This window comes from Centruroides sculpturatus, unplaced genomic scaffold (genome assembly GCF_000671375.1).
Source record: "Centruroides sculpturatus isolate CEXI.00-Female unplaced genomic scaffold, Cexi_2.0 scaffold1514, whole genome shotgun sequence".
Classification (NCBI taxonomy): domain Eukaryota; kingdom Metazoa; phylum Arthropoda; class Arachnida; order Scorpiones; family Buthidae; genus Centruroides; species Centruroides sculpturatus.
In genome coordinates, this window is record NW_019385705.1 from 140,232 (window position 1) to 163,666 (window position 23,435).

The 23,435-nt window shown below is 28.4% G+C and overlaps 1 protein-coding gene across 9 annotated transcripts in view; it reads right to left on the reverse strand.

The window, feature by feature from the left end:
* Positions 1 to 23,435, reverse strand: part of LOC111641366 (cordon-bleu protein-like 1) — a 78,420-nt gene that overhangs the window by 34,460 nt on the left and 20,525 nt on the right. For 7 of the 9 annotated variants that reach the window (XM_023387517.1, XM_023387519.1, XM_023387515.1 and 4 more), the window contains exon 2: positions 12,055 to 12,255. In XM_023387517.1, the coding sequence (XP_023243285.1) occupies positions 12,055 to 12,248 (194 nt within the window). In that variant the 5' untranslated portion in view covers positions 12,249 to 12,255. Of the gene's footprint in view, positions 1 to 11,017; positions 11,830 to 12,054; positions 12,256 to 15,792; positions 15,917 to 23,435 lie in introns of those variants that run through there. The other 2 variants (XM_023387518.1, XM_023387522.1) reach the window with 2 other exon arrangements.

Below are 23,435 nucleotides of genomic sequence, written 5' to 3' on the forward strand. Positions count from 1 at the left end.
ATCTACAGAGACTTGAGAGACTATATGGTGATTTCTTGTAACCATGAATAAATCAAAAGATGAGATAAGATTAATGAGAGCATTTATTAGCTTACACACATCCGACTTGGATTTTACACAGATTGTGAAATTATACCCCGACTTACACGAATTCAACTTGCGTGATTGTCGTTTGGTCCCACCTATCGTGTAAGTTCGGGGTATTACTGCAATTCATATTTATATTTTTTACTGAATTTATATAAAATTAATTAATTTTTGTCTCCTGATATAAGCCTTTGTTAAATTTACTTACTTTTATTACACGTTCTTTTCTTTGGCAAGATAGTTAAATGCTTGTAATTTTAAAAAGCTAAATAAATTTTTAAAAATTAACTGTTAGTATATAAATAAAAACTTAAAAGATCATTTTTATGCACGTTTACATAATGAAGTAGATAACAGGATATGCAGCTATTACTGTAATTAATGTTGAGCAATCAATTGCTGCCTTTCAAGATGTGATATTCTACGTTAGAAATGAGTCTGCATCCTAACATTTGGAATACTGAGATCCATCTTATATTGGGTCCTATACATTAGAAAAGCTTGGTTTCAAGTGTGTTTAACTTAAAAATCTTAATTGCAAATGTGGTTTGCATAACTTATTACAGTAGTGTCTTTCAATATCTTACATCAGTACTATTCATATTTTCTTGCTTTTCACAATAATACTGAAATTCTTCCTTGGAAGAAATGCATTTATATTTGCATGACCTACATTAGAGAAAAAGTTTCATATTTGAAGAAATTCCATTAATTTAACTTTGATATACATTGGATTCAATACAGACAATAATTTGTTGAACTGTATACGTAGATTCTCTCAAACTTTTTTCAAATTGTAGAACCAATTGTAAAACCAATAAACCAAAATTTATTTAATTTGGTTTTTATTGGTTAAAATATAATTCAATAGAATCCTATTTCAACTGAGTTTGCTTATTAATTTATAGAATTAAAAAAAGCAGTCAAACAATTTGTTAAATGTAAGTAACAATTTCAAATAAAGCAAACATAGTTGCATCATTTATAGATCTTGCACTAAACTACGTAGTTATGCTTTCATCTTAGAAAAAACAAATATTGACCTGAAGCAAAAAATTCTTCTTTTAAATAAATAATTTTCTGCTGCTTTTTAAGCTTTCTGTTCAAATAATATTCTATGTTAATTTGTATTTTGATTAGATGACAATTTAAAATTAGCTTGATTATAGTTCAGTAATGCTAAATTTATTATTTAAAAAAATGTTAACTACTGTACATTTGAAATGCTCCGTAATCTTTAATTAATATTTTATTGTACAGTCTTCACTTTTATTCATATAAATCATTTCATAGTTATGAATTTTTAAACAAATGATCAATTATTATGATAAATTAAAATTTCATTTGTAAATCCAAATGAAAAATTTTATTTTATTTCAAATCAATAATGAAAGCAGTGGCATTTAAAAATAATGAAAAAAGATCTTGTACCCAAGAATTACTGATGCACTATGATGATTTTATTAATGATGGATTTATGTAATGAACAGGAACAACACTTCTAAAAATTAAGACAACTTCATTACATAATTTTATATATATATATATATATATATATATAAAATTAATTAGGTTATATTAACTAATTTTATATCTATTGTATTTCTTATTATCACATTCTAATTTTTGAAGTTAAACTGTCCATTATCAATACTACTCAAACTTAGTTCTTTTCTTTAATGAGTTTGCTAGCAATGGTAGAAAAAAAATTTTAATGGAAATATTTAGTAATGTAAAAGTATATCAGTTTAATTTTTGTAATTTTATGCAAGCATTCTTAGAAGATATTATGCTCATGTATTTTTTCTATAAAAATTATTTAATTTCCTTATAGAGTTAAAAAAATCAGGCAAGCCTATGTCAACATGTAATTCAAACTTTATAGTGAGGTTTATACAGCATAAATATATAAATATTTAGTTTCAGATTAAGGAAAACCTATGTATGAATTTATAAATTTGATTGGTCCATAGTAAATTGTCAAGCCATAGATGTGCAGTCCCAAAGCCTGGAATAAATCATTGGAAAGCTACAAGAGCAAGCTGAAAGATTGATTGGTATTTTCTTCCTCTTTTCCAGTCAGCATAAACCTATTAGCTACTGTCAAAGTGTAAAAATTTAACAGTAGACTAAGTCCATATAATGAAAATGAAAGGATATATTATATATACTGTATAAAGGCTCAGCTGACTAAGCTGAGGAGACTTAGTTATCTCAGGTACAATTCTACAAGTTCTCATATCTACAATTCTGCAGAGGTGTCCATTACATTTTGAAATTGTTATATTTAAAGAAAATCTTAAAGTGCAAACATTTGATTGAAAAATAATTTAACAAAAATAATTTTAACAAAACTGAAGAAATAACCAAATGAAAGTAGTAGTACACCTTGTTTTTAGTTAATTAAATATATTGATATTATTATACAAGGTTTACTGCTTCATTTGATTTAAGGTGGCCAATTTGTGTTTAAGAATAAGATTATTATTTTACACACAAATGTCATTAAAACTATGAATTTTACATTGTGTAATCAGATGCATAATTCTATAAAATACCAATCTTCAACTTACTGATAATATTGCTCACCTCTTAAACACAAAAGAAAACATACAAAATTAGATATGAAAATAACATATCAGGATCTTAAATTTACAGTTAGTGAAATGTGATCAAAATACTTTGATTTACGGAAACACAGAATACATTGAGTCTATGGGAGTTAAGTCAATGAAAATAAAATTCAAATTAGCAATAAATTTCAAATTAAGAAAGTTTAGTTTCATAAATCATTATTTCTTCACACAAGAAATCAATAATTCTGAAGATAAACAGACTATAGGAATTGACTATTAGATTTTCTGATTAATCTTAAAGTAAATCACCAAATGATCGCCTTAATATCGGGCTATAATATGGCTAATTAAATGATTAGTATAAAGTAATTTGACTAATATACTTCTGGAAGCAAAGACTTGCTCGGGGTCTGGGTGACGTAACTGGCAAGCGCACCGCACGGCAAGTGGAGGTTGCGGGTTCAAGCCCCATCCTGGGCCAGTTCTTTTATTCCAGAAGGTTCTAAATTTATTTAATCATTTATTTATTTAATTATAATTATTAATTTACTTAAGAGACGGCACCTAACATCTACCTCTAATGTCAAATTACTTTATACTAATCATTTAATTAGCCATATTATAGCCCGATATTAAGGCAATCATTTGGTGATTTATTGTATATTTCTCGGGCTTTGTGTTGTTATTATTTATATAATCTTAAAGTAAAAAACCTATTGCTTTTAGTAATCAATGCACCCTTAACAATAGGTACACTTGTAATATAACAATCATCTTCAAGTGTAATCTTAATAGGTAAGAGGAATCCAATTACCCATTAAGATGGCCTTTTAATTAGATTGAAAATGTTAGTGTTTCTTCAATCCTACCCACTGTTAAAAATGTATTAATTACTTCATTAAATTACAAAGGAAAAAAACTAATTTTAATAAAAATATTAATGTAAGAGTACAGCAGAAGTTTAAACAATTTTATTTCGTAATTTATCCAGGCATTCATGGATAATAATTCAAGATTCAAAGAACAAATTAGTAATTTTAATAAGTCAATTAATATTAGATAACTGAAGTAATAAAAAAAATATACTGTAACTGCATTCAAAACCAGTAAAAAAAATAATGTTTTAATTAAATAAATCTACCATTACAATAAATTTGAGTATTTCCAAGCTTCTCACTCATCAAGAAAATGCCAAAAACTTCTTTTGCTGTAAAAGCAATAGATAAAAGAAATGTAAACAAAAATAAAAATATCTAAAAAGTTAGAAAAAAAATTAATGCAAGTTATAAGATTAAAATTGTAAAAATAAAAGTTATTTTTAAATATATTTCTTAATTGCTACACATTAGCTACTCAAAACGTCATTAAACTATCAGTCTCTCTGACTTGATAAGACTAGTTTTCAAAATTCTTATATATCTATAAAGATTTGCCATGAGATACTTGTCTCTTAATCTTAGAATTTCAATGGCTTCTACCTTATTCCTTAAGATACTCAGATCTTTATCCAAAATATTTCAGGTTGGTGTGATTTATATTTCCTTACACATATACCTGTTTAGCATTGCTTTATTCTTTCTTAGAAGTTGTGAGATGTTACCCTTGTGAATAGAGTGACCACCTAATCTGGGTTTCTGAACTTTATCTCCAGGATCTGGATCTTATGATAAAAATCAGTACAATCTGGACAAATTAAGAATTACTAAATAAAGCAATAATCAAATTTTCACATTTGCTATTCTTCTTCATAGTAGTAGTCTCTTTCCCTCAACAGCCCTGTATGCATGCAGAAACTGGAGGATTTTTCACTAGATCTGGAAAAAACTTAAGATGCCCTTAATGGTTCCTGTTCATATAAATTGTTATTGTTTTTATTAACCAAAAAGAAAATCTTTAAGACTGCTATTTATTAATAAAGAAACATGTATTCTATCAAGGTATGTATCATTTAGAATGTAAATGATCTGATGAAGATCAGTATTGATTGAAAACATTAAAATATTTTCAATATTAAATTAAATTTTTGTTCTGGATTTACTAAGGTTTAAGATGTGTTTATTGTTCACTACTACTTAACATTTTGTTTTATTCATCCAAAAAACTCCTTTTATGTCTTGAATCCAACATTCACCTGAGTTCAAGAATTACTCAAATAATTTTATTTCCAGATATTTAAGCTTAGTACTAAATGTGCTTATTTTTTATTATTGAATAAGTAGCAGTTGTTAAGTTGGAAAGAAAAACACACAGTAGGTCTCCACCAAGTGCAACTGATATATTCTAAGACCTGTGTGTAAGCAGAAATTCCTGTAAAATAGAGAACTCCATTAAGTATTTCCTATACTGATATAGCTATCACACTTTTTAACGTAAATAAAGCAAATAAAAGGCCACCTGGAATATCCATCGATGAATGTGACTACATATCTAAACCCTTGCTACCTACTATAGTGATATGCACATGTTTGAAATGGGAACTGAGAGCAAGAACTATATTAACAACAAAGACCATAATACAACAAATCATAAAAACAATTTTAAAATTTTCAGACTTTTTTCTTTCCTCACTAAATTAAAATTATAGTTTTTTCATTTAAAATATACTTTGTGGCTTTTCTTTGGCTTATCAGAGTTACCAGTATCAACTCTTGCATTTTGGAACCATGTTTACAAAGTAATTAGTATAAATGAAACAAAGAAACAGTAATATCAAACAGACATGACATGATACTGCAAAACAAAAACCGAGCTAGTAATGCTTTTCCAAAATGAGAATGAGCATGACAGATATGCTACAAGACTAGGTATCTTAAAAAATTTAGTGCATAATAAATTAAGAAATTTTATTTTATGTAGTTTCCATTCCCCAGGATTGTCTGCATATGGTAAGGCCTACTACGTATTTCATGGCATTATCACTTTATAATGCTACAGAATTACAGCAGTGCAAAAAATCAAATCATACTCCCACTTTTAAAACTTCTTTAATACTACCGAGATCAAAAAGTATTGGGAATGGTTCATTTAAACTGCATGCATGCAAGAGGGCACTGTCGTTATTTTTTTTATTGTTTGGTATAACTTTCATTGACATCTAGCAGCAATCTGTATATCATCATCTGTTTCTGTTTGCAAATCAACACTTGTTTTGTGTGTAAGGAATTTTTTCAGTGGTGGTTTTTCAAAAATGTTGAGTGTAATTGAGCAAAGAATATGCATTAAATTTTGTTTTCACAATGGAATTACAGTTATAAAAATGTTGCAAATGTTGCAAAAAGTCTTTGGTGATGATAATCTATCAAAAATAAAAGTTTGAGTGATACAAAATGTCCAAGGAATTCAGAGAAATGCATTGAAGATGAACCATGCTCTGGTTGTCCATCCACTTAAACTGATAAATAAACACATTGCTCAAGTCAGAGATTTGGTGCATAGTGATTGATGTATAGCAATTAGGGACATTATTGAACATGTTCCAGTATCGTTTAGATCTTGTCAAGCAATTTTTAAAGATCATTTGGCTTGTGGCACATTGCTTCTCGAGTATAAAATCTGAAAACGTTAAATTTTTCTAAAAACATGTTTAAATGACAGAGGAAATGTTCTCTCAACACAAATCATTCTTAAAACGTATTATTATGGGTGATGAAACATGGATCTACACTTTTGACACTGAAATAGCTCAACAATTAAGTGAATGGTGCTCAAAAAGTGAAGCAAGACCAAAACAACCATGTCACAGTCAAAAAATCAAGGTCATGTTGGTTATTTTCATCAACTGTCGTGGTATTTGGCCAGTCTGAAGGAATTTCTGTTGCACAACTGTCAATAAAGATTATTTATTATTTGAGCATTGTGAATTGTTTGCTTGAAGCAATTTGTACAAAATAACCTGATTTGTGGTGAGAAAACTCATGGATTTTGCACCATAACAGCTGCTTACAATGCTCTTGTTGTTTAAGAATTTTTGACCAGAAATTCAACAAATATGATTCTACAAGCTGCATATTCTCCTGAAATGGCACAATGTGACTATGTTTCCTCAACTAAAATTTCTGCTTTATGATCACCATTTTGAGTCAACTGATGCCCTAAAACAAAATTTGCTGCAAATCCAGAAGGGAGTTTCTTGAAAACAACTTTAAAGAATGTTTTGAGGATTAGAAAAAACATTTGCATAAATGCATTACAGTGGGAGATGATTACTGTACTTTGAAGGGAAACAAAATAAATTTTGATAAATTAAAATCTTGCATTTTATTGAATCATTACATTCCCAATACACTTCGATCACAGGGGTATTTAATATCTCTGACTTGTTTAAACAAAAAATTTTCAATATTAGGAATATTACAATAATAAATGTTTCTACAAATAAGCAGTAAAATCTAAAACACTTGCAAATACAAAAACAAATATTATAATAAAAAATGCATATATTTTTATTAAAAATAAAAAGTTCTGTACCCTCATTAGTGTTTTCACACCATCTCTTTGGGGCAGTATCACCACTGGAATACAGTACACAATATAGAATACAGTATAACTAAAATTTTGCCATATAAATTTTTATGTATTTACTGACTTAGTTTAAAATTTATAAAATGAAAAATTATAAACACAGACTCAATATAGCATATAGCTTTAAAAATTATATATATATATATATGTGTATATATAAAATGGAAGAACTTAATTAAAAGCATATTCATCTTTTTTCTTCTATAGAAATTGAATAATCCATCATTTAAGGAATTTTAGAAAGTAATGGAAAACTTTTCTATTTTATTCACAATCAGAAAAGTATGCTTTCCCAGCTAAACAAAAATCATTATTGACATTACAATTTAAGATGAATCTATAAAAACACACACAAAACAGATGAAGACATACTGGAAATTTTAATTGTTAATATATTATGAAAAGAAAAACTAACAATATTTGCATTCAATCTATGAGAAACTATTAAATATATTCCCCAAATTTTTATAAAATTAATGCTAAATCAGACACACAGTATTTGAAATGTACAAACAATGAAGCTGCAAAATATATTTTCAGAGAAACATTCTTGAACTGTGTTTTAGTTAAAAATATTTGTTATATCAAATGACAAATTTTATTAAAAAGTATCTTGCTGCTACCTTATTGCAAAACTATTTAACGGTACAATGGAACTATGTTGTCTTATATCTGACAACTACAAAAAAATTCTGTTAGTTATAAATGTTATTCCTTATATATTAAAGTTAAGTTAAGTTTTTAAAAGTTGCATCCAAATAACGTCATAGATGCAACTAACACAATCTTGAAATTATTTGAAACAACACTAATACAAATTTTATCTGTCACAATTGTAATATGAACATTGTTTAAGCAATGTCTTGTGATTTTCATACATTCAGGAAACAGCTGTAATATCTTATCACATTGAAATTAATATTTGGGAGATTATAAATTTTTAGAAATTTATAATTAGATCTAGAACAGTAACTTCAATCTAAAATGTCAATGTGCTAAATATGAAGTTTTCAATGCTCAAGATGAAAGCCTAAGTTTGTCTTATTGAAAAGTTGTAAGATTCAAATTACAAGTAAATTTTGAGAATCAAAATATGTTAATAGATTCAGTTCATCCTAAAAATAAAAAGTTTATACTATAATCAATTATATAATAAAATTTGAAAAGTCTTTACTTACTTTAGGAAATTGAGTATTACTGAGAATAAAGATTAGTATAACAAAATTTTGTTACACTAAACTACTTTTCAATTTATTTGAAGAATAATGTATTAGTATTTTATCACTGCTAATAAACATTCCAAGAGATAAATGTGTTAAAACTTTGATTATAACCAGTCTAAGATCTTAACATATTTAGGATACAAATGCTTTAGTTACCATCTTAGAAAAAAAAGAAGTGATATTTTGATATAATTGTAATATATTTTAAAAATTAGAAAATTCATTATTTAAATAAAAAAACTCAGCAATGTTTTAAAAACAAAGATTTGGACATAATTTGATAATACATAAGATACATATTTCAACAGATTTTTTTTTTATTTAAAAATCCTGATTTTACTAATAAAAAATCATATATGTATTGGACTCAAAATAATATTTTATTCAAAAGTTAAAATTATTTTTGTAAATAATTTTTAATGTTTTGTAAATGTTGCCTAAAGCTATAATCAAGTTTTAAAGTGACTGAGTTACATCATATTTAAATTAATCATTAAAGTTTTTTTTTTTATATAAAATCATCATACATTTTTAGCATTAAAAATTTGTGTTTCTGATAAGTACAGTACATACCTTTAGATCATTTCTGTTGTAAGAAATAATTTTTATATGACAACGTCAACTTGATTATGAAAAATTCCAAGCATATAAGAGTGCAATGCCATGAAATTAAATTATCAATTATCTACTTGTTTTGATTATCATTTCTGAAGTGATAACATGACATACATACATACTGTATATTAAAACTATCTAAAAATATAAATGCATATTTAGTTTTAAAGTTTTGCAGAATTTAGCTTTTATTCTTGAATAAATCTTTAATATTAGAATATGAGAAAAATAGATAAATAAAACTTGAAAAGTTTATTATGTAAACAGCTCTAATAATAAACCTTTGTGATATATAATTTCTGACATGAGATAAGGCAATTGAGATTTCTTGTTTATTGCTGAATACATGCCTCATTAGATCAAAGGTCGTCCTAATTTTAAAATTTTGGTATGTTGATATATTTGAAATTCCTAAGATTAAAAATATTTTCTGATAAAATTACATAAGTTATATCACTAATAAAACTAAAAGATACGAATTTCTAGTTAAAATTTTCTGACTTAAAAATTATTAACTCAATGTGATTGTTTTTTTTTTTTTTTATTGATTTCTACATTTTGCAACTATATTTTTAATTATCTTAATTAAAGTAACAAATGAAAAAACAGAAGAAAAATTTTATTTGATATAAATTCAAATACAAAAAATGTTTAAAATGACTTTATATAATATTTATCTTTTGACATATTATAAATAACTTTATTATTATGGTATGTATAAACAACAAACTTAATACTTCCAACAAGATAAAATTCGATATAACTGAAATTGTTAGACTGGAGGTTGTAAAAAAACAAAATTACATAAAAATATGATTATTAATTTCATCAATAATTAAAAATCATCAATAATAAAATTTTAATCATTGTAATCGCAGTTATTTGACTGTAAATTATATATATATAGTTGTACTACTTATTATATTAAAAATGAAAAGAGTGGCTAAATAAAAATTAAATAGAACAATTTATATAAATTTAAACCACTTTACTAATTCATGGGGGTAATCTATATTCATGACATATACATAAGATATGTGAAAAATTATCTGCAAACTTTCATTAAATGGATAATTTTTAACTTTTACAGCAATTAAAGTTGTAATTTAGATGCTTCCTTCTTTTAAACCTGATTAAATGAAACAATTTTAATGCATTTTACCACTACATGACATCACTTAAAACTATTTTAATTAAAAAACGCTTAGATTTGTATTTAGAGAAGGAAAAAAAAAAATAGATAATTTCCTTTTCAATTCTGTATAGGTTTTGTTGGGAATGCCACGTTGTCATCATAAACAGAAACAGAAGAGGGGAAAAAAATCAAAAATAAAAACAGTCAGTTTATCGCAGTTGGCAAACGGGACACTGTAAATTGGAACTGTTTAATAAATATTAGTTGCCAAGTTGTGAAATGGGGGGCAAGGATTTTCCTGCTAGGATACAAACTATGCAGGTAAACTCTAAATACAGTCTACCCCCTATAACACTGTTGATAATTCCGTTTTATATGAATTCCATGTTGTACGAGTCACTTAGATTTTACAAATACGTGTGCCAGGCTGTAAACGGCTCATGTATTAGTAAAATCTAAGTGATTCGTACAACATGGAATTCATATAAAACGGAATTATCAACAGTGTTATAGGGGGGGGGGGGTCGACTGTAAATCAAAGTCGGCAACACGTTAACGTATCGGAAACGAAATATTTAAATGGAAAATTCGAAATAACAAAACAGGTAAAGCATTATCCGTAAACATCTCTCTCTAGCTTCGAGCAAAAATAAGCGCGTTTTTTTTACACTTTTAAACATTCATATGGCACAAACTTTCACTTTTAGCGAGAATTCGCGATTCTCGCTCGGCGCAACTGAATTTTCTACGGAAATAAAACCGAAGAGATACGAGGAAATCATTACAACACCTACTTGTTAACTAGATACATAAAAAGCTAACAAAATGTTTGTAAATGTATAAAATAAAGTTTAACTTACCATAGCCATATTTTATCGCGGATTGTTTCGGCCTGGATTAAAAAAAACTAGTATCTCCGCTTTAGACGGTGTTTGGATACATCTAGTGAGGGAGTTTGTCACGTGACTGATAAAGGCGGAATCGCAACTTTCGTATCATCTCTTCTCTCATTGGACGAATGAGTATGAAATAGGCGGAGTTAACTTTCAAAACGGTAGCTGTAATATCCGCCAGCTCTATTGGATTACTCATCTATATCGATACACATGGAATATGTGTACGTATATATTTATATATTTTGCTATGAGGATGTAATAAAATAAAACTTTCCATTAATTAAGAAAACACAAAACATCCTTATTTCGGTTATCAACGTTGATTTAACTCTTTTTACGTGAAGAAAATCTAACTGTTCCCTTCAAACTGATAACTAACTTATCTGAAACTTAAAAAAAAAATTTAAAAATTCATACAACTTTTCTTATCAGTACACACAATTTTCCATTCATTATAGTCCATTCTTAAACAACAGGATATCAAACAGAGACGTGTCAAGGTTAGCATTTACATATTAAAGTGACGTTGCAAGAAAAATCGATATAAAATGTTCTTAAATAAAAGTTGCGATACGGAATTTTTTTTTTTGTTTCTTCTTTTGAGTTACGGTGAATGTAGGCGGATAGACTTTCACCTGCTTAGATGAAACAAGGTTGTGACCCTCAGGTGAAGCACGTTCCCCACCTTGCAGTTCCGCGTCATTGGATCAGTCAACAATTCTGAGAACTAAATAATCTAAACTAAGATTTAAACTTTTATATAAATTTATATATAATTTTCTAGTTTCTAAAGTTAACTAACATAGGAAAAACGACAGTCAATTAAAGACCTTGGTGACTATTACGTTATCTTAATGGGATGTCATCCGGAAATTCTATAAAAAAGGTTTTGGGCAATCGAATTTAAATCATGATGGTTACCGAATCTAACAGAGAAGAACAGCGTAAGAAAAAAAAATTAATTCATTTAAAAAAATTAAATGATAGAAAACATTTCTTACCTTCTTTCAACGGTCATACGAACTGTTTTCGAATCCGGCAGGACCACTTCCAAATCCATGTTGCCTTCCAGTAGTTCGTTAATGGCACAATCTTCACTAAGATGATGGGCCATTACTTCGTGTGTGGATAGATTCGATATTGTTCCGTTCGTCTTTTCACCTGCCACGCAAGGTGGCGGCGGAGCTTTCTTCATCTTCGGACTACAAGAAAAAATAAATACAAAGCAAGCTTATGATTGTCAGTCATTAATTCACAGAAAAAAAAACAAATAGCAAGATTACAAATTTATACCGGTAATATTTAAGTAGAGAAAATTTTAAAGTATTTTATTAAATCGTTCTACCGAGTTAAATTTTATGTATAAAAACTTTTTTCAAAAATTGATTAAACTGATAACACGAAGGTTTATCGGAACTTTGAATATATCCAAAATTCGTACTGTAATCGTAAATTAAGAACTTTTAAACTGATGGAATAAAAATTAACTATAAAATAGAAAGGGTAAAGAACTGAAACATATATATGTTTCAATTTCAATATATATATATAGGCCTATATACTTATATATATATATATATATATATAAGTAAATAATGAAACTAAATAGGTTCAGAGTTTTTGTTTACTGATCGTTTACAGCAATAGATTTTTAAATAAGTCAAGAATTTACATTGATAAGATTTTCGATATTTCATAAACACTTTTTTCTGAAGATGACGTGGTTTAGGTTTTGTGGTAAGATCATAACAGTTTTCGTGATGATAAAAAAAATGGGATTTTCCTTGAAGAAATAGTGGCTCCAAGCTCAGAGCCGGATCTAGAACTGAATTTGAATTAGTTTCATACTATTTCAGATCAAGTTCTAAAACATTCGAAAGATCTCTTGCTATTGATATTTACTCTATTGTTTTTTAACACCTAAAAATGTTTGAACACAATCCAAGAGTCATTCTAAAATTTAAAACAATGTTTTTTTTTTAAACAAACTTTTCAATTATAAAAACATTTTTAAAAAGGCAGGAAGAACGCATTTTTGAATCTAGGAGTTTTCATCCCGCTTCAGAACAGACATCAGGATATTTCATAAATCCCATTCTAGTGACTGCGACCTTGGCAAGTAACTGACGTCACGAAGGTCAATCCAAGGACGCCCCAACCGAGAGATGGAAGGGAATGCCTCCCTTCCTTCAGTTCATTAAACGACTAACCAAAATAAAAAAAAAAAAAGGGAACAACTTCCATTGAATCGAGACTGGTCGTGATTATGATGTATCGGTCGTCGAGTTTGAAGAATCTTAACATTAAAATCCGATTATAACAATAGAAAAAACGTTTCGCTAACCGTTTTCGATCGTATAGTTTTTAATTTCCCTTAATGTCGCCTCGCGTTATAAAACCTGTATCACTATTCTACCGCCATTATTTCACAGACAAGTCCACGTTCGTTTTCAATACAGAAAGAACACAATATTTAAAATTTAAAAAAAAAGAAACTAGACGGCACACATCTATTATATCCTAAAAATGTTTGAACACAATCCAAGAGTCATTCTAAAATTTAAAACAATGTTTTTTTTTAAACAAACTTTTCAATTATAAAAACATTTTTAAAAAGGCAGGAAGAATGCATTTTTGAATCTAGGAGTTTTCATCCCGCTTCAGAACAGACATCAGGATATTTCATAAATCCCATTCTAGTGACTGCGACCTTGGCAAGTAACTGACGTCACGAAGGTCAATCCAAGGACGCCCCAACCGAGAGATGGAAGGGAATGCCTCCCTTCCTTCAGTTCATTAAACGACTAACCAAAATAAAAAAAAAAAAAAGGGAACAACTTCCATTGAATCGAGACTGGTCGTGATTATGATGTATCGGTCGTCGAGTTTGAAGAATCTTAACATTAAAATCCGATTATAACAATAGAAAAAACGTTTCGCTAACCGTTTTCGATCGTATAGTTTTTAATTTCCCTTAATGTCGCCTCGCGTTATAAAACCTGTATCACTATTCTACCGCCATTATTTCACAGACAAGTCCACGTTCGTTTTCAATACAGAAAGAACACAATATTTAAAATTTAAAAAAAAAAAAAAGTAATTTACTGACGTACTATACGTTACATTTAAAACAAGGATGCATTACATAATTTAATAAGATCATAACATTTCCTCGATTAACATATAATATGCAGAATTCGATTTGATCAATCTAAATTTTTATCTGTTGCTTGAGAAAAATCAATGTTTTTGGCAAACTAGTGCATTGGCCATTTTAAAACCCGTTAGTTCACAACAGTAATCTAAAAACGAAATCATTAACTGTAGTTTGACTTAGGATGGTTTAGGATTCGGGCTTTATTAAAGTAAAATCTAAAAGATTAGTTGTTTCTTATATTTTAAATAATATCCTTAAAATACTTGCACTCTTCAATTTCATAAAGAAGATTTAATTAACATACGATGAGCATTATTCAGATATCTAATTACGAAACGCAAGAATTACAGCCAAGATAGACAGGAAAATCTTACGTAAGACAATTTATAATAAGTTAGACTATGCGCCTCGTTAAGAAAGAGACGAGGACACAGGATGTAGAGTTAAGCTCAACTGATGAGGACAAGCGACACTACGAATAATGGTTGACAATAAGATGCCGACTAAAAAAAATTGTGTCATCAATTAAGAAAAAGTCTGAGAAAGGATGTTTCGAGATGTTAAAAGTGCAATTTTTAAACATAACCCACAATTAAATTTTTGGTTTTAGTTAAAGATCGTTCGATGTTAAGTAATTGATTGTTACGTATTACGCAACACTTTAATGATTTTAACAAGGAAGATTTAAATAACCTTGAGGACATATAATGCGACGTCTCGGAAGAGACTCTACTGAAGAGAGATCGACCAATTTCGCACGATTTTTCTCCTATCAATTAATTAGGTAACTAATATTGACAGCCGTTAACTCGTAAATAGAATACCGTACGGCTGAACATAAAAAGGTTAATGCTAATTAATTTCATGCACTGCCAATTGTTCTATTTTCGATTCCGGTTTTTACTCATATGAGCTTTAAGATAATTTAACGCTCTGTTGCCAACAACGTTGCACCAATATACAAGTTCCTATATGACGTAGAATGTTAAGGTATAGACGATGTTGGAAATTCCATCACGTATAATACTTAAACGAGGCCCTGTTTTAGGTAAATGATGTCCTTGAACCTGCACCATCATTTCTCTTCTAATACTAATAACACAACGGTAAAATAGCGTTCTCTCAATCGCGTTATATCCAAATAAATATTTTTAAGATTTAAACTGTAATAATATCGAAGAAAAAACAAAGTGCCATGCCGAGTAACCCTCTCAAACAGTTGTAAAAAGTCACTCAGACACCATTAAAACAGAGATTCAAGTGTACACACAAAAAAACAATTACAAAAAATAAGTTAATCTTTCATCTACACTGTAAGTTTACTAATATAATAGCTATTAAAATCTGCTTGAAAGAAAAAAACATAATCAAATGTAGGTTAAAATGCTGAAAATTACAAATGTTTTAAACTAATTAGTAAGTTTATATTAATAATCAAATTTCTAAGACCTACGATGATATAATAATAGGATCTCGGGAGTTATGCGTATAATAATTTAGAATTCCTTATAAACTGAGATAGACTTAATTCTAAATCTGATTTATTAAATTAAGAAGAAAATGAGAAAATTCTAAAACATACCCCAAGTACGAACGTACAATACATTACATGCGAACAATATTAAGTGAGAGAAACCAACCGCTAACATTTCGCACGTGTAGCACACGTGACTAACAGGCTATTTTATGACGTCACGAAAAAGAATACGAATAATTTAACACTGCAATATTAAGAATTTGTTTTTATTTTGAGTACGATTATTCGCTCGTAGTCGTAGAGATGTATGGTAAAGGTACACGGCTTTAAATCTTTGCAAATTCAAATACTGTATAACAAATCTATTTGTTTCGATACTATCCACTTAAAAATAGTCTTCAATAAAAAAAAAATATTAAAAAAAAGTGAAATTATACTCGAAAGAAAGATAATTTAGGCCGTCGAACTCGTCATATATAACTGTTATTAGAACTTTGTCTTTCAAGATAGGAAAGTCAAGAGCTGCTTGCCCTGGATTGTCCACTTGACAAGACGATTATGATTTAATCGGACTATAGAGCGTTTCGCCAGGGTCAACGTGTCATACTAACTAGCCTGTATAGAGTATCATTATATTATATTGGTCTATGTAAAATGAGGTCAAGATAGTGAATTTACATGAGAAATCGAATCAGAAAACTTTCAGAACTGTCTTGGATAAATTTTCAATAAGATTCACACACATGTGACCTAGAGACGCAATTTTCTAAGTACAAGTCGACCCCCTATAACACTGTTGATTATTTCGTTTTATATGAATTCCATGTTGTACGAGTCACTTAGATTTTACAAATACGTGAGCCGTTCACAGCCTGGCACACGTATTTGTAAAATCTACGTGACTCGTACAACATGGAATTCATATAAAACGGAATAATCAACAGTGTTATAGGGGGTCGACTGTATTATCCGTGTCACAGTTTACATCATCGAATTTGCAAGTGTTAACGCTGTGCTACAAATTTTTGTGTATTTAATATATAGGCTACATTCAGTGTTAGTTTGGTGAAAAATGATGTTCATTACAACTTTTAATAAGTTAAAAGTAGAATTACACATTTACAAAAATTGAAATAAGTTACATATTTTTCTAACATGTAAAGTGTAGAGAGAGACAATCTAATGGTAAAGTTTATACGAAATATAAATATAACCGAATACAAAATATAAACAATATGCATGTAATATTTAAAATAACCTTCATTTAAAATTTAAAAAAAAAAGAAACTAGACGGCACACATCTATTATATTTACTCCCAAAATTTATTAGCATGTTTAAGTATAAGTAAAATGGGCGAGTAGAGATGTCTAAAGAGACAAAGCTAGCTTGTATACTTAACTTATTATATAAAATATTGGCTAGATGCCACGTAAATTACCAATTATGACATCATGTGAGAGGAGGGGGGTCTCGGCGACATTGTTTTATGCATGTTTTGTCTCCAGTCACGACTTAAAATATCCGAAGAAACACCTTCGCAATGCATTTCAGAAGGTAAACACGATGCAACTTAAATTGTATAAAGATTTATTACCCGTTTCAAAATTTTAAATGTAAACAAATATCATCACGACAATCGGTTTTACGAAGAGTATCAATATAGTGTCGTTAATTTAGTCTCAACAAGTATATGACATTCATCCGTGACCGTATTTTGATATGAAGTAACGGAACGGTGCGGAACTTTAGCGCCTGAATCGTCAAGTAGTGGTGCATCCATCCGTACGACTTGATAATCTGACAACTTTTATCCGACAACGCCCGTCCTTGAAAACTGCATAAATAACTTTCACATCTAAAAGTTGTTATTATAGCGAATTATTTCACGATTTTATAAAAATAATAAAAAAAAAAAAACTTTATTCGCATAAACGGTTTAACTCTAAGACTTTTTAAACAATAGCACGGATATCTTCATGGTTTTAAGGATGTTTTTGATTAATGTAATTTTAAAAATCACGCTATATGAGATTATCTTGAGTCAAATTATTATATATAGGCCTATATATTACTGAACAATTTATAACTATATAATTTATTAAAATATTCTAATATTTTTGATAAGTATGAACCAAGTTTTATTCCTTTGAAAGGAAAAATAATTTAAGATTATTATTAAATATCATAAGATGAAAGAATAAATTTCAAAATACGGCAAACTGATAAATTTTTGTCTTTATCGCGAGTATTTTTGATATATAAAATATATCGCAAATAATCTAAATAGTTTCGATAAAATTACAAAAGATATTTGATAAAAATAAATTTTAACATAATTATATTTGATATACAGTGGTACCTCAGGTTACGAACGCCCCAGCATACGAAATTTTCAGGATACGACATGAAATTCGAACATATTTTTGCTCCACGATACGAACAAAAACTCACCATACGACGTTACATTAGTTCGCATTTTTCATTTGTTTTTCTTACTACAGTTATTTTTTTAATGTATTACTTGGCTTTAATTTGAGTATGTTTTTCGCGTTGGAACGAATTATTTGGTTTTACATGTAATCGTATGGGAAAAGATGATCCACCTTACGACATTTTCATGATACGATCTCAGTTTCGGAACGGATTAATTTCGTATCCTGAGGTACCACTGTATATTGATATAATTTAAATTCATCAATGATAACATACATAATTACACTAATATACAGCGTCTATATAATTATATCAAAATTATATCAAATTATATTTTCTATATTTTGATGGAATGATATAGCTTTACGGAATAAAAAATATAGCATTATGACGAAAGATGAGGACAAACATTTATTTAAATCCAAAAACAAAGTACAAATTGAATAAATGGAATACATTCTTTTAATTAAATATACATTTCACTTATAACAAAAACACTAACACAATAAAATAGAAAACAGTAATCACTAGAAACTATTACAATAACACAAACAGCTATTGCTTATGATTTTGCAAAGCTAAAAATTGAACACAAAACAAACTTATTCAAGTTTTCTACGAAAAAATCGGAAACCGGCCGTCTTTGAGAATCCATTACTTTGGTTTTTCTTCTTGAGGCTCATGGAAACATGTTAATTCCACAAATAATAATACAATTCTTTATGAAATTTCCATTACGACGAAAAATACACAAATATTACATTTATTTTGACAAATATCTATTTGTTCTGTTTGGTAATGACACAACTTATGTACTGTACGGTTTTTGTGTTTGATATTATTGTGTGTTGTGTGTGCTGCAGCACAATATGGGAACTCCGAAGAATTCTCTTTATTAGAAGGCATTTTTTTCAGTTTTTGGTATAGTTTTATTATTTAAACATTTGCGACTCGCTTCTTCAAAATAAAACTACAATTTGATTTGGGAATATCAGAGTTGTCATACCCACTCGACGATATTATTTTCCTGTAGATTATAGCCTATATACGCTGTTTAGCTCCTTTTTTATAAAGAACACTTACTTCAAATGGAAAGATTTTCAAGCTAGTAGGAATTTTTCAACTATTTAAAAGACTCAGAGATGAAAATAATTATTACAAATTTATTATCATGGTCAGATTTAAATAAGATATTAGCTTAGGTTAAAACATAATAATTCATTAACCTTCACGATAATGTCTATAAATATTTATTTTCTTCGATTCCGACAGGAATTAATATTGCTGCAGTCATTAATGTAAATACAAGAAAACAAGTCGCGGACATGGAATAAAAACAAAACTTTTATCTTATTAGTCTTGCATATTCAAGCTAAACAACATTTTTTTGCATCATATTTAACCGTATAAAAGACAATTGTAAAAATCTGATCCGCGAGAGCAACATTAACATTGTTATTAGAAAAGGGAAAGCATGTAGGGTAAAGGAATGTAGATTTAAAGGCTGTAAATAACTGGAGGTTAACTATAATAAATCAGTCGGTCAAAGTTTACAAACGGTCACGAGGTAAGAACGTGAACTGGGGCGAAAAATGCACAAAAACAATCTCTTAATACAGCATTAAAAAACACAAAACACACAAAATATAAATGTTAAGTTTTATACTCTATCAAAAATAAAAGTTAAAAATTCTACTATATCTTTCCTCACGATAACAATCCGTATTAATAGCTAAAGGAAAAAGTGGAACTAAGCATTCAAGACGTAGATGTACTTAAAGATTACTTTTCAAGGTTTTCAGAATTATGATTTACGACATTCGCATTACATTAAAAAAATAATAAATAATAATAATAAATTGCATAACCGAAATTGTCGAGTATATTTACGCGAGATACACGATATATCTATATACCAAGGCTCATAATAATGTATAGTATCTAAAAACAAAAACTAGGGCCGGAATTTTCTCACAGACAAATCGAGTACAAAACAATTAGCTCTATTGTATATTATTCGGATTGTGACTATTTTCGATGGTTAAGCAGATTGCCTAAATAAGGTTAGACAATTTCTATTAATATCTGTAAAAAAGTATTTGAAGCTCGCAGCATTATTTTGCTTCGTGAAGACGGAAATTTTAAATCTTGTGTTACTGTTGAAAAATTATGAAATGTCGCAATCGACGGCGCGTCAGCAAAACTTCCGATTAAAAAACAAATAAATAAATAATAAATGCATGTATATAAATACACGTTTTCGCCGTTTCGGTTACTTGTTTACCAAAAAGGTAACTTCAAGAAGCATGCTTCAAGGACGGAAAAACCGGCTCTTTTTTACTCGAAATCCATAAATTGATGAAATTATAGTTTTTAGATGGAAACGATAGGAAGTTATCGAAGTTTTTTCGATATCACTTCCGTAACTACTGTATATAACGTTAACGCGAATGTCCCATTTTCCAAATACACAATGGCGCGTCTTTAAGCTATAATCATAAATAATGGGAACGAAGGACGGCACGCGACCGAACAAATGCAGGATATCACGTGTACTACAGAAAAGGGAGACGGGAGCCAAGCGGTGACATCTTCTGGAAGATAATTGAACTCATTTATAGCCATTAAAAAAAAAAAAAAAAATATGCAATTGTTCTTAAGCAACACACACATACACGTATCCACATCCTACGTACTTTATGTTATAAATAATTAAAAATATCAGTCTGAGCCAATTAGTTTACGAAAAACACCGGATATAGTAACAAATAAGTAATAAAAACGTACCAGAAATAATATTTACCATTAATAATAATTATTATTGAGCAAAACTTCATAAAATCTAGCTAATTATTAGGAGGGAAAAAACAACTTATCATATATTTTTCCCTGTCCTAAATAAAATTTAAAAAGTATACGTAGTATGATTATGCATTTTAATGAGTGTCGCGCGGAAATGCTGAAATGCAAAAATTACAAATTTGTAAGGAATTTGGTGTAGAATAGTAATACATTCAATTTATATATGAACGTACGTTCAGTATATTTCATTTTTAAGATGATTTTTAAAGATAAAAGTCGAGTAATAAACAATTAAAAAGCATGTTATGAAGTAAATTAATATATGATGTCAAGAAATTCATTCTATAATTTATGCTCGAGTTAAAATATTAATATATTTCATTTACATATTAATTTTATCTTCGTATTTATCTTCGAGAATTAATAGATTGCATTAAAAAAAACTTGTTTGAATTTAATGTTGGCTAGTTTTTTTTTAATACACAATGTCATTTACTAATTTTAAAATATTAATATATTTCATTTACATATTAATTTTATCTTCGTATTTACCTTCGAGAATTAATAGATTGCATTAAAAAAAACTTGTTTGAATTTAATGTTGGCTAGTTTTTTTTTAATACACAATGTCATTTACTAATTTTTACGTATGAAAGTAACTTAATAACCGATAACCTTTTACATATATGCAAATAATTAATGGAATGCAATTATTTAAAATTTCATAATATTGTCGATTTCAAAAGAATATTTCAAATTCTTTGATTAGATCATTTTTTTTCTTTGTAAAATCGAAATTTCGTTACCTGGCATTTTATCATTTATTTATTTTAAAAAAATCGATTTCACAGATCACTTTCGTAATTGATGAAACTAGAGAATTTGCTTTTAAAAGGCTTCGGACTAGAAAATTTGATATTACTGCGTGAAGAACTTAAAATATTTTTGTTAAAATTCTCGGTTTGTTTCATGAATCAATTGTTCTATCATTCAAATTTCATTACTTTTTCTCTTAATCAATTTCATAATGGACGTTACATAATCAGTTTATCTCTGAACAATTCATAGATTACGTTTTTTATAGAATATCCAATTACAGTCGACCCCCCCCTATAACATGTTGATTATTCCGTTTTATATGAATTCCATGTTGTACGAGTCACTTAGATTTTACAAATACGTTTGCCGTTCATAGCCCGGCACACGTATTGTAAAATCTAAGTGTGACTGGTACAACATGGAATTCATATAAAACGGAATAATCAACAGTGTTATAGGGGAGTCGACTGGTAGTAATCGATTTGTAAAAACTGCTATAAAGCAACTGATTCAATTACATTATAGTTCCTAAAAATTACTGAATATTTTTTCTCAATTGTCAAAATAAAACCATAGATGAAATATCCCTAGTAGGACTATCCCTTTTAAATAAAATTACCATGACATATGCCCTTTTATACCTTAATTCTAATACAGTTTAAATTGATTTTATCTTAGGGTATCTGTCTGAACATCGAAATACTCATATTTGTAATAACATATATTATCTTGCTATTTATTTCAAAATGAGAAGAGTAATGAAACATACTTAAAACATATCTAATAATGCATTTATCTATTTAAAGAAATGACTTTTGATCTTTTCTTTCAAAACGTTAGGATATTTACCGATAACGATAGATAGCATCGTTTAATAAGCTACTGTTATCTAATTGGAATATACAATTGTGTGTGAAAGAATTTTAAAAATATAAATAATATTTATAGAAATTAGGCAACAATTGCAACTCGTAGATAAATGTTAAAAAAAAATCATTTACATATGTAAATTGTGTAATGTTTCTATAACGAGAAGTATTACTAAGAAATTTTAATTCGTTACGTAAGTTCCCTAATCGTTTCTTTTGTTTTATTTCTTAAGGAAACAAAACTTATGATGAAATGCATAGAATATATCAAGGGAATTGTTGACAAAGTTCCACATATTCAGTAAAATACGTAAATTTGGGATGATAGTCAATATTATGACCGTAGATTCCAAAATAAGTTTATGCTGATTCAGCAGGATATCCATATCCTTAATAAAAACCAGAATAAAATTATTTATTTTTCAACAAATTCAATGCGAATAGCCTAAATAACATTCCTCACAGTAAGAGGTTAAAAGGAAATGTTTCTTAAGAGTCAAAAGAGTAATTTCATTGCAACCGGGTCTTTAAACTCCCGTCTGGGACGAAATTTCTTCCATTGGAGTGTTACTTCCTTCTAGTTCCGCCCACTTTAAATTCCTAACTAACGGAGCATAAAAAAAGATCTATTGTTACTTTTTGATAACAGTTCTATTAAAATGATAAAAACGTATCCTCTCTTTCAATACAATACAAATAACAAAATACGATAAGTGTGAAAATTTTTAAGAAACTACATTATTGCATTTGAACATCAAAAGTTATCACTACCCCTAATGATATTTATTAGTAATTGCCAAGCTGTGCCTAAGTATTGCACTGT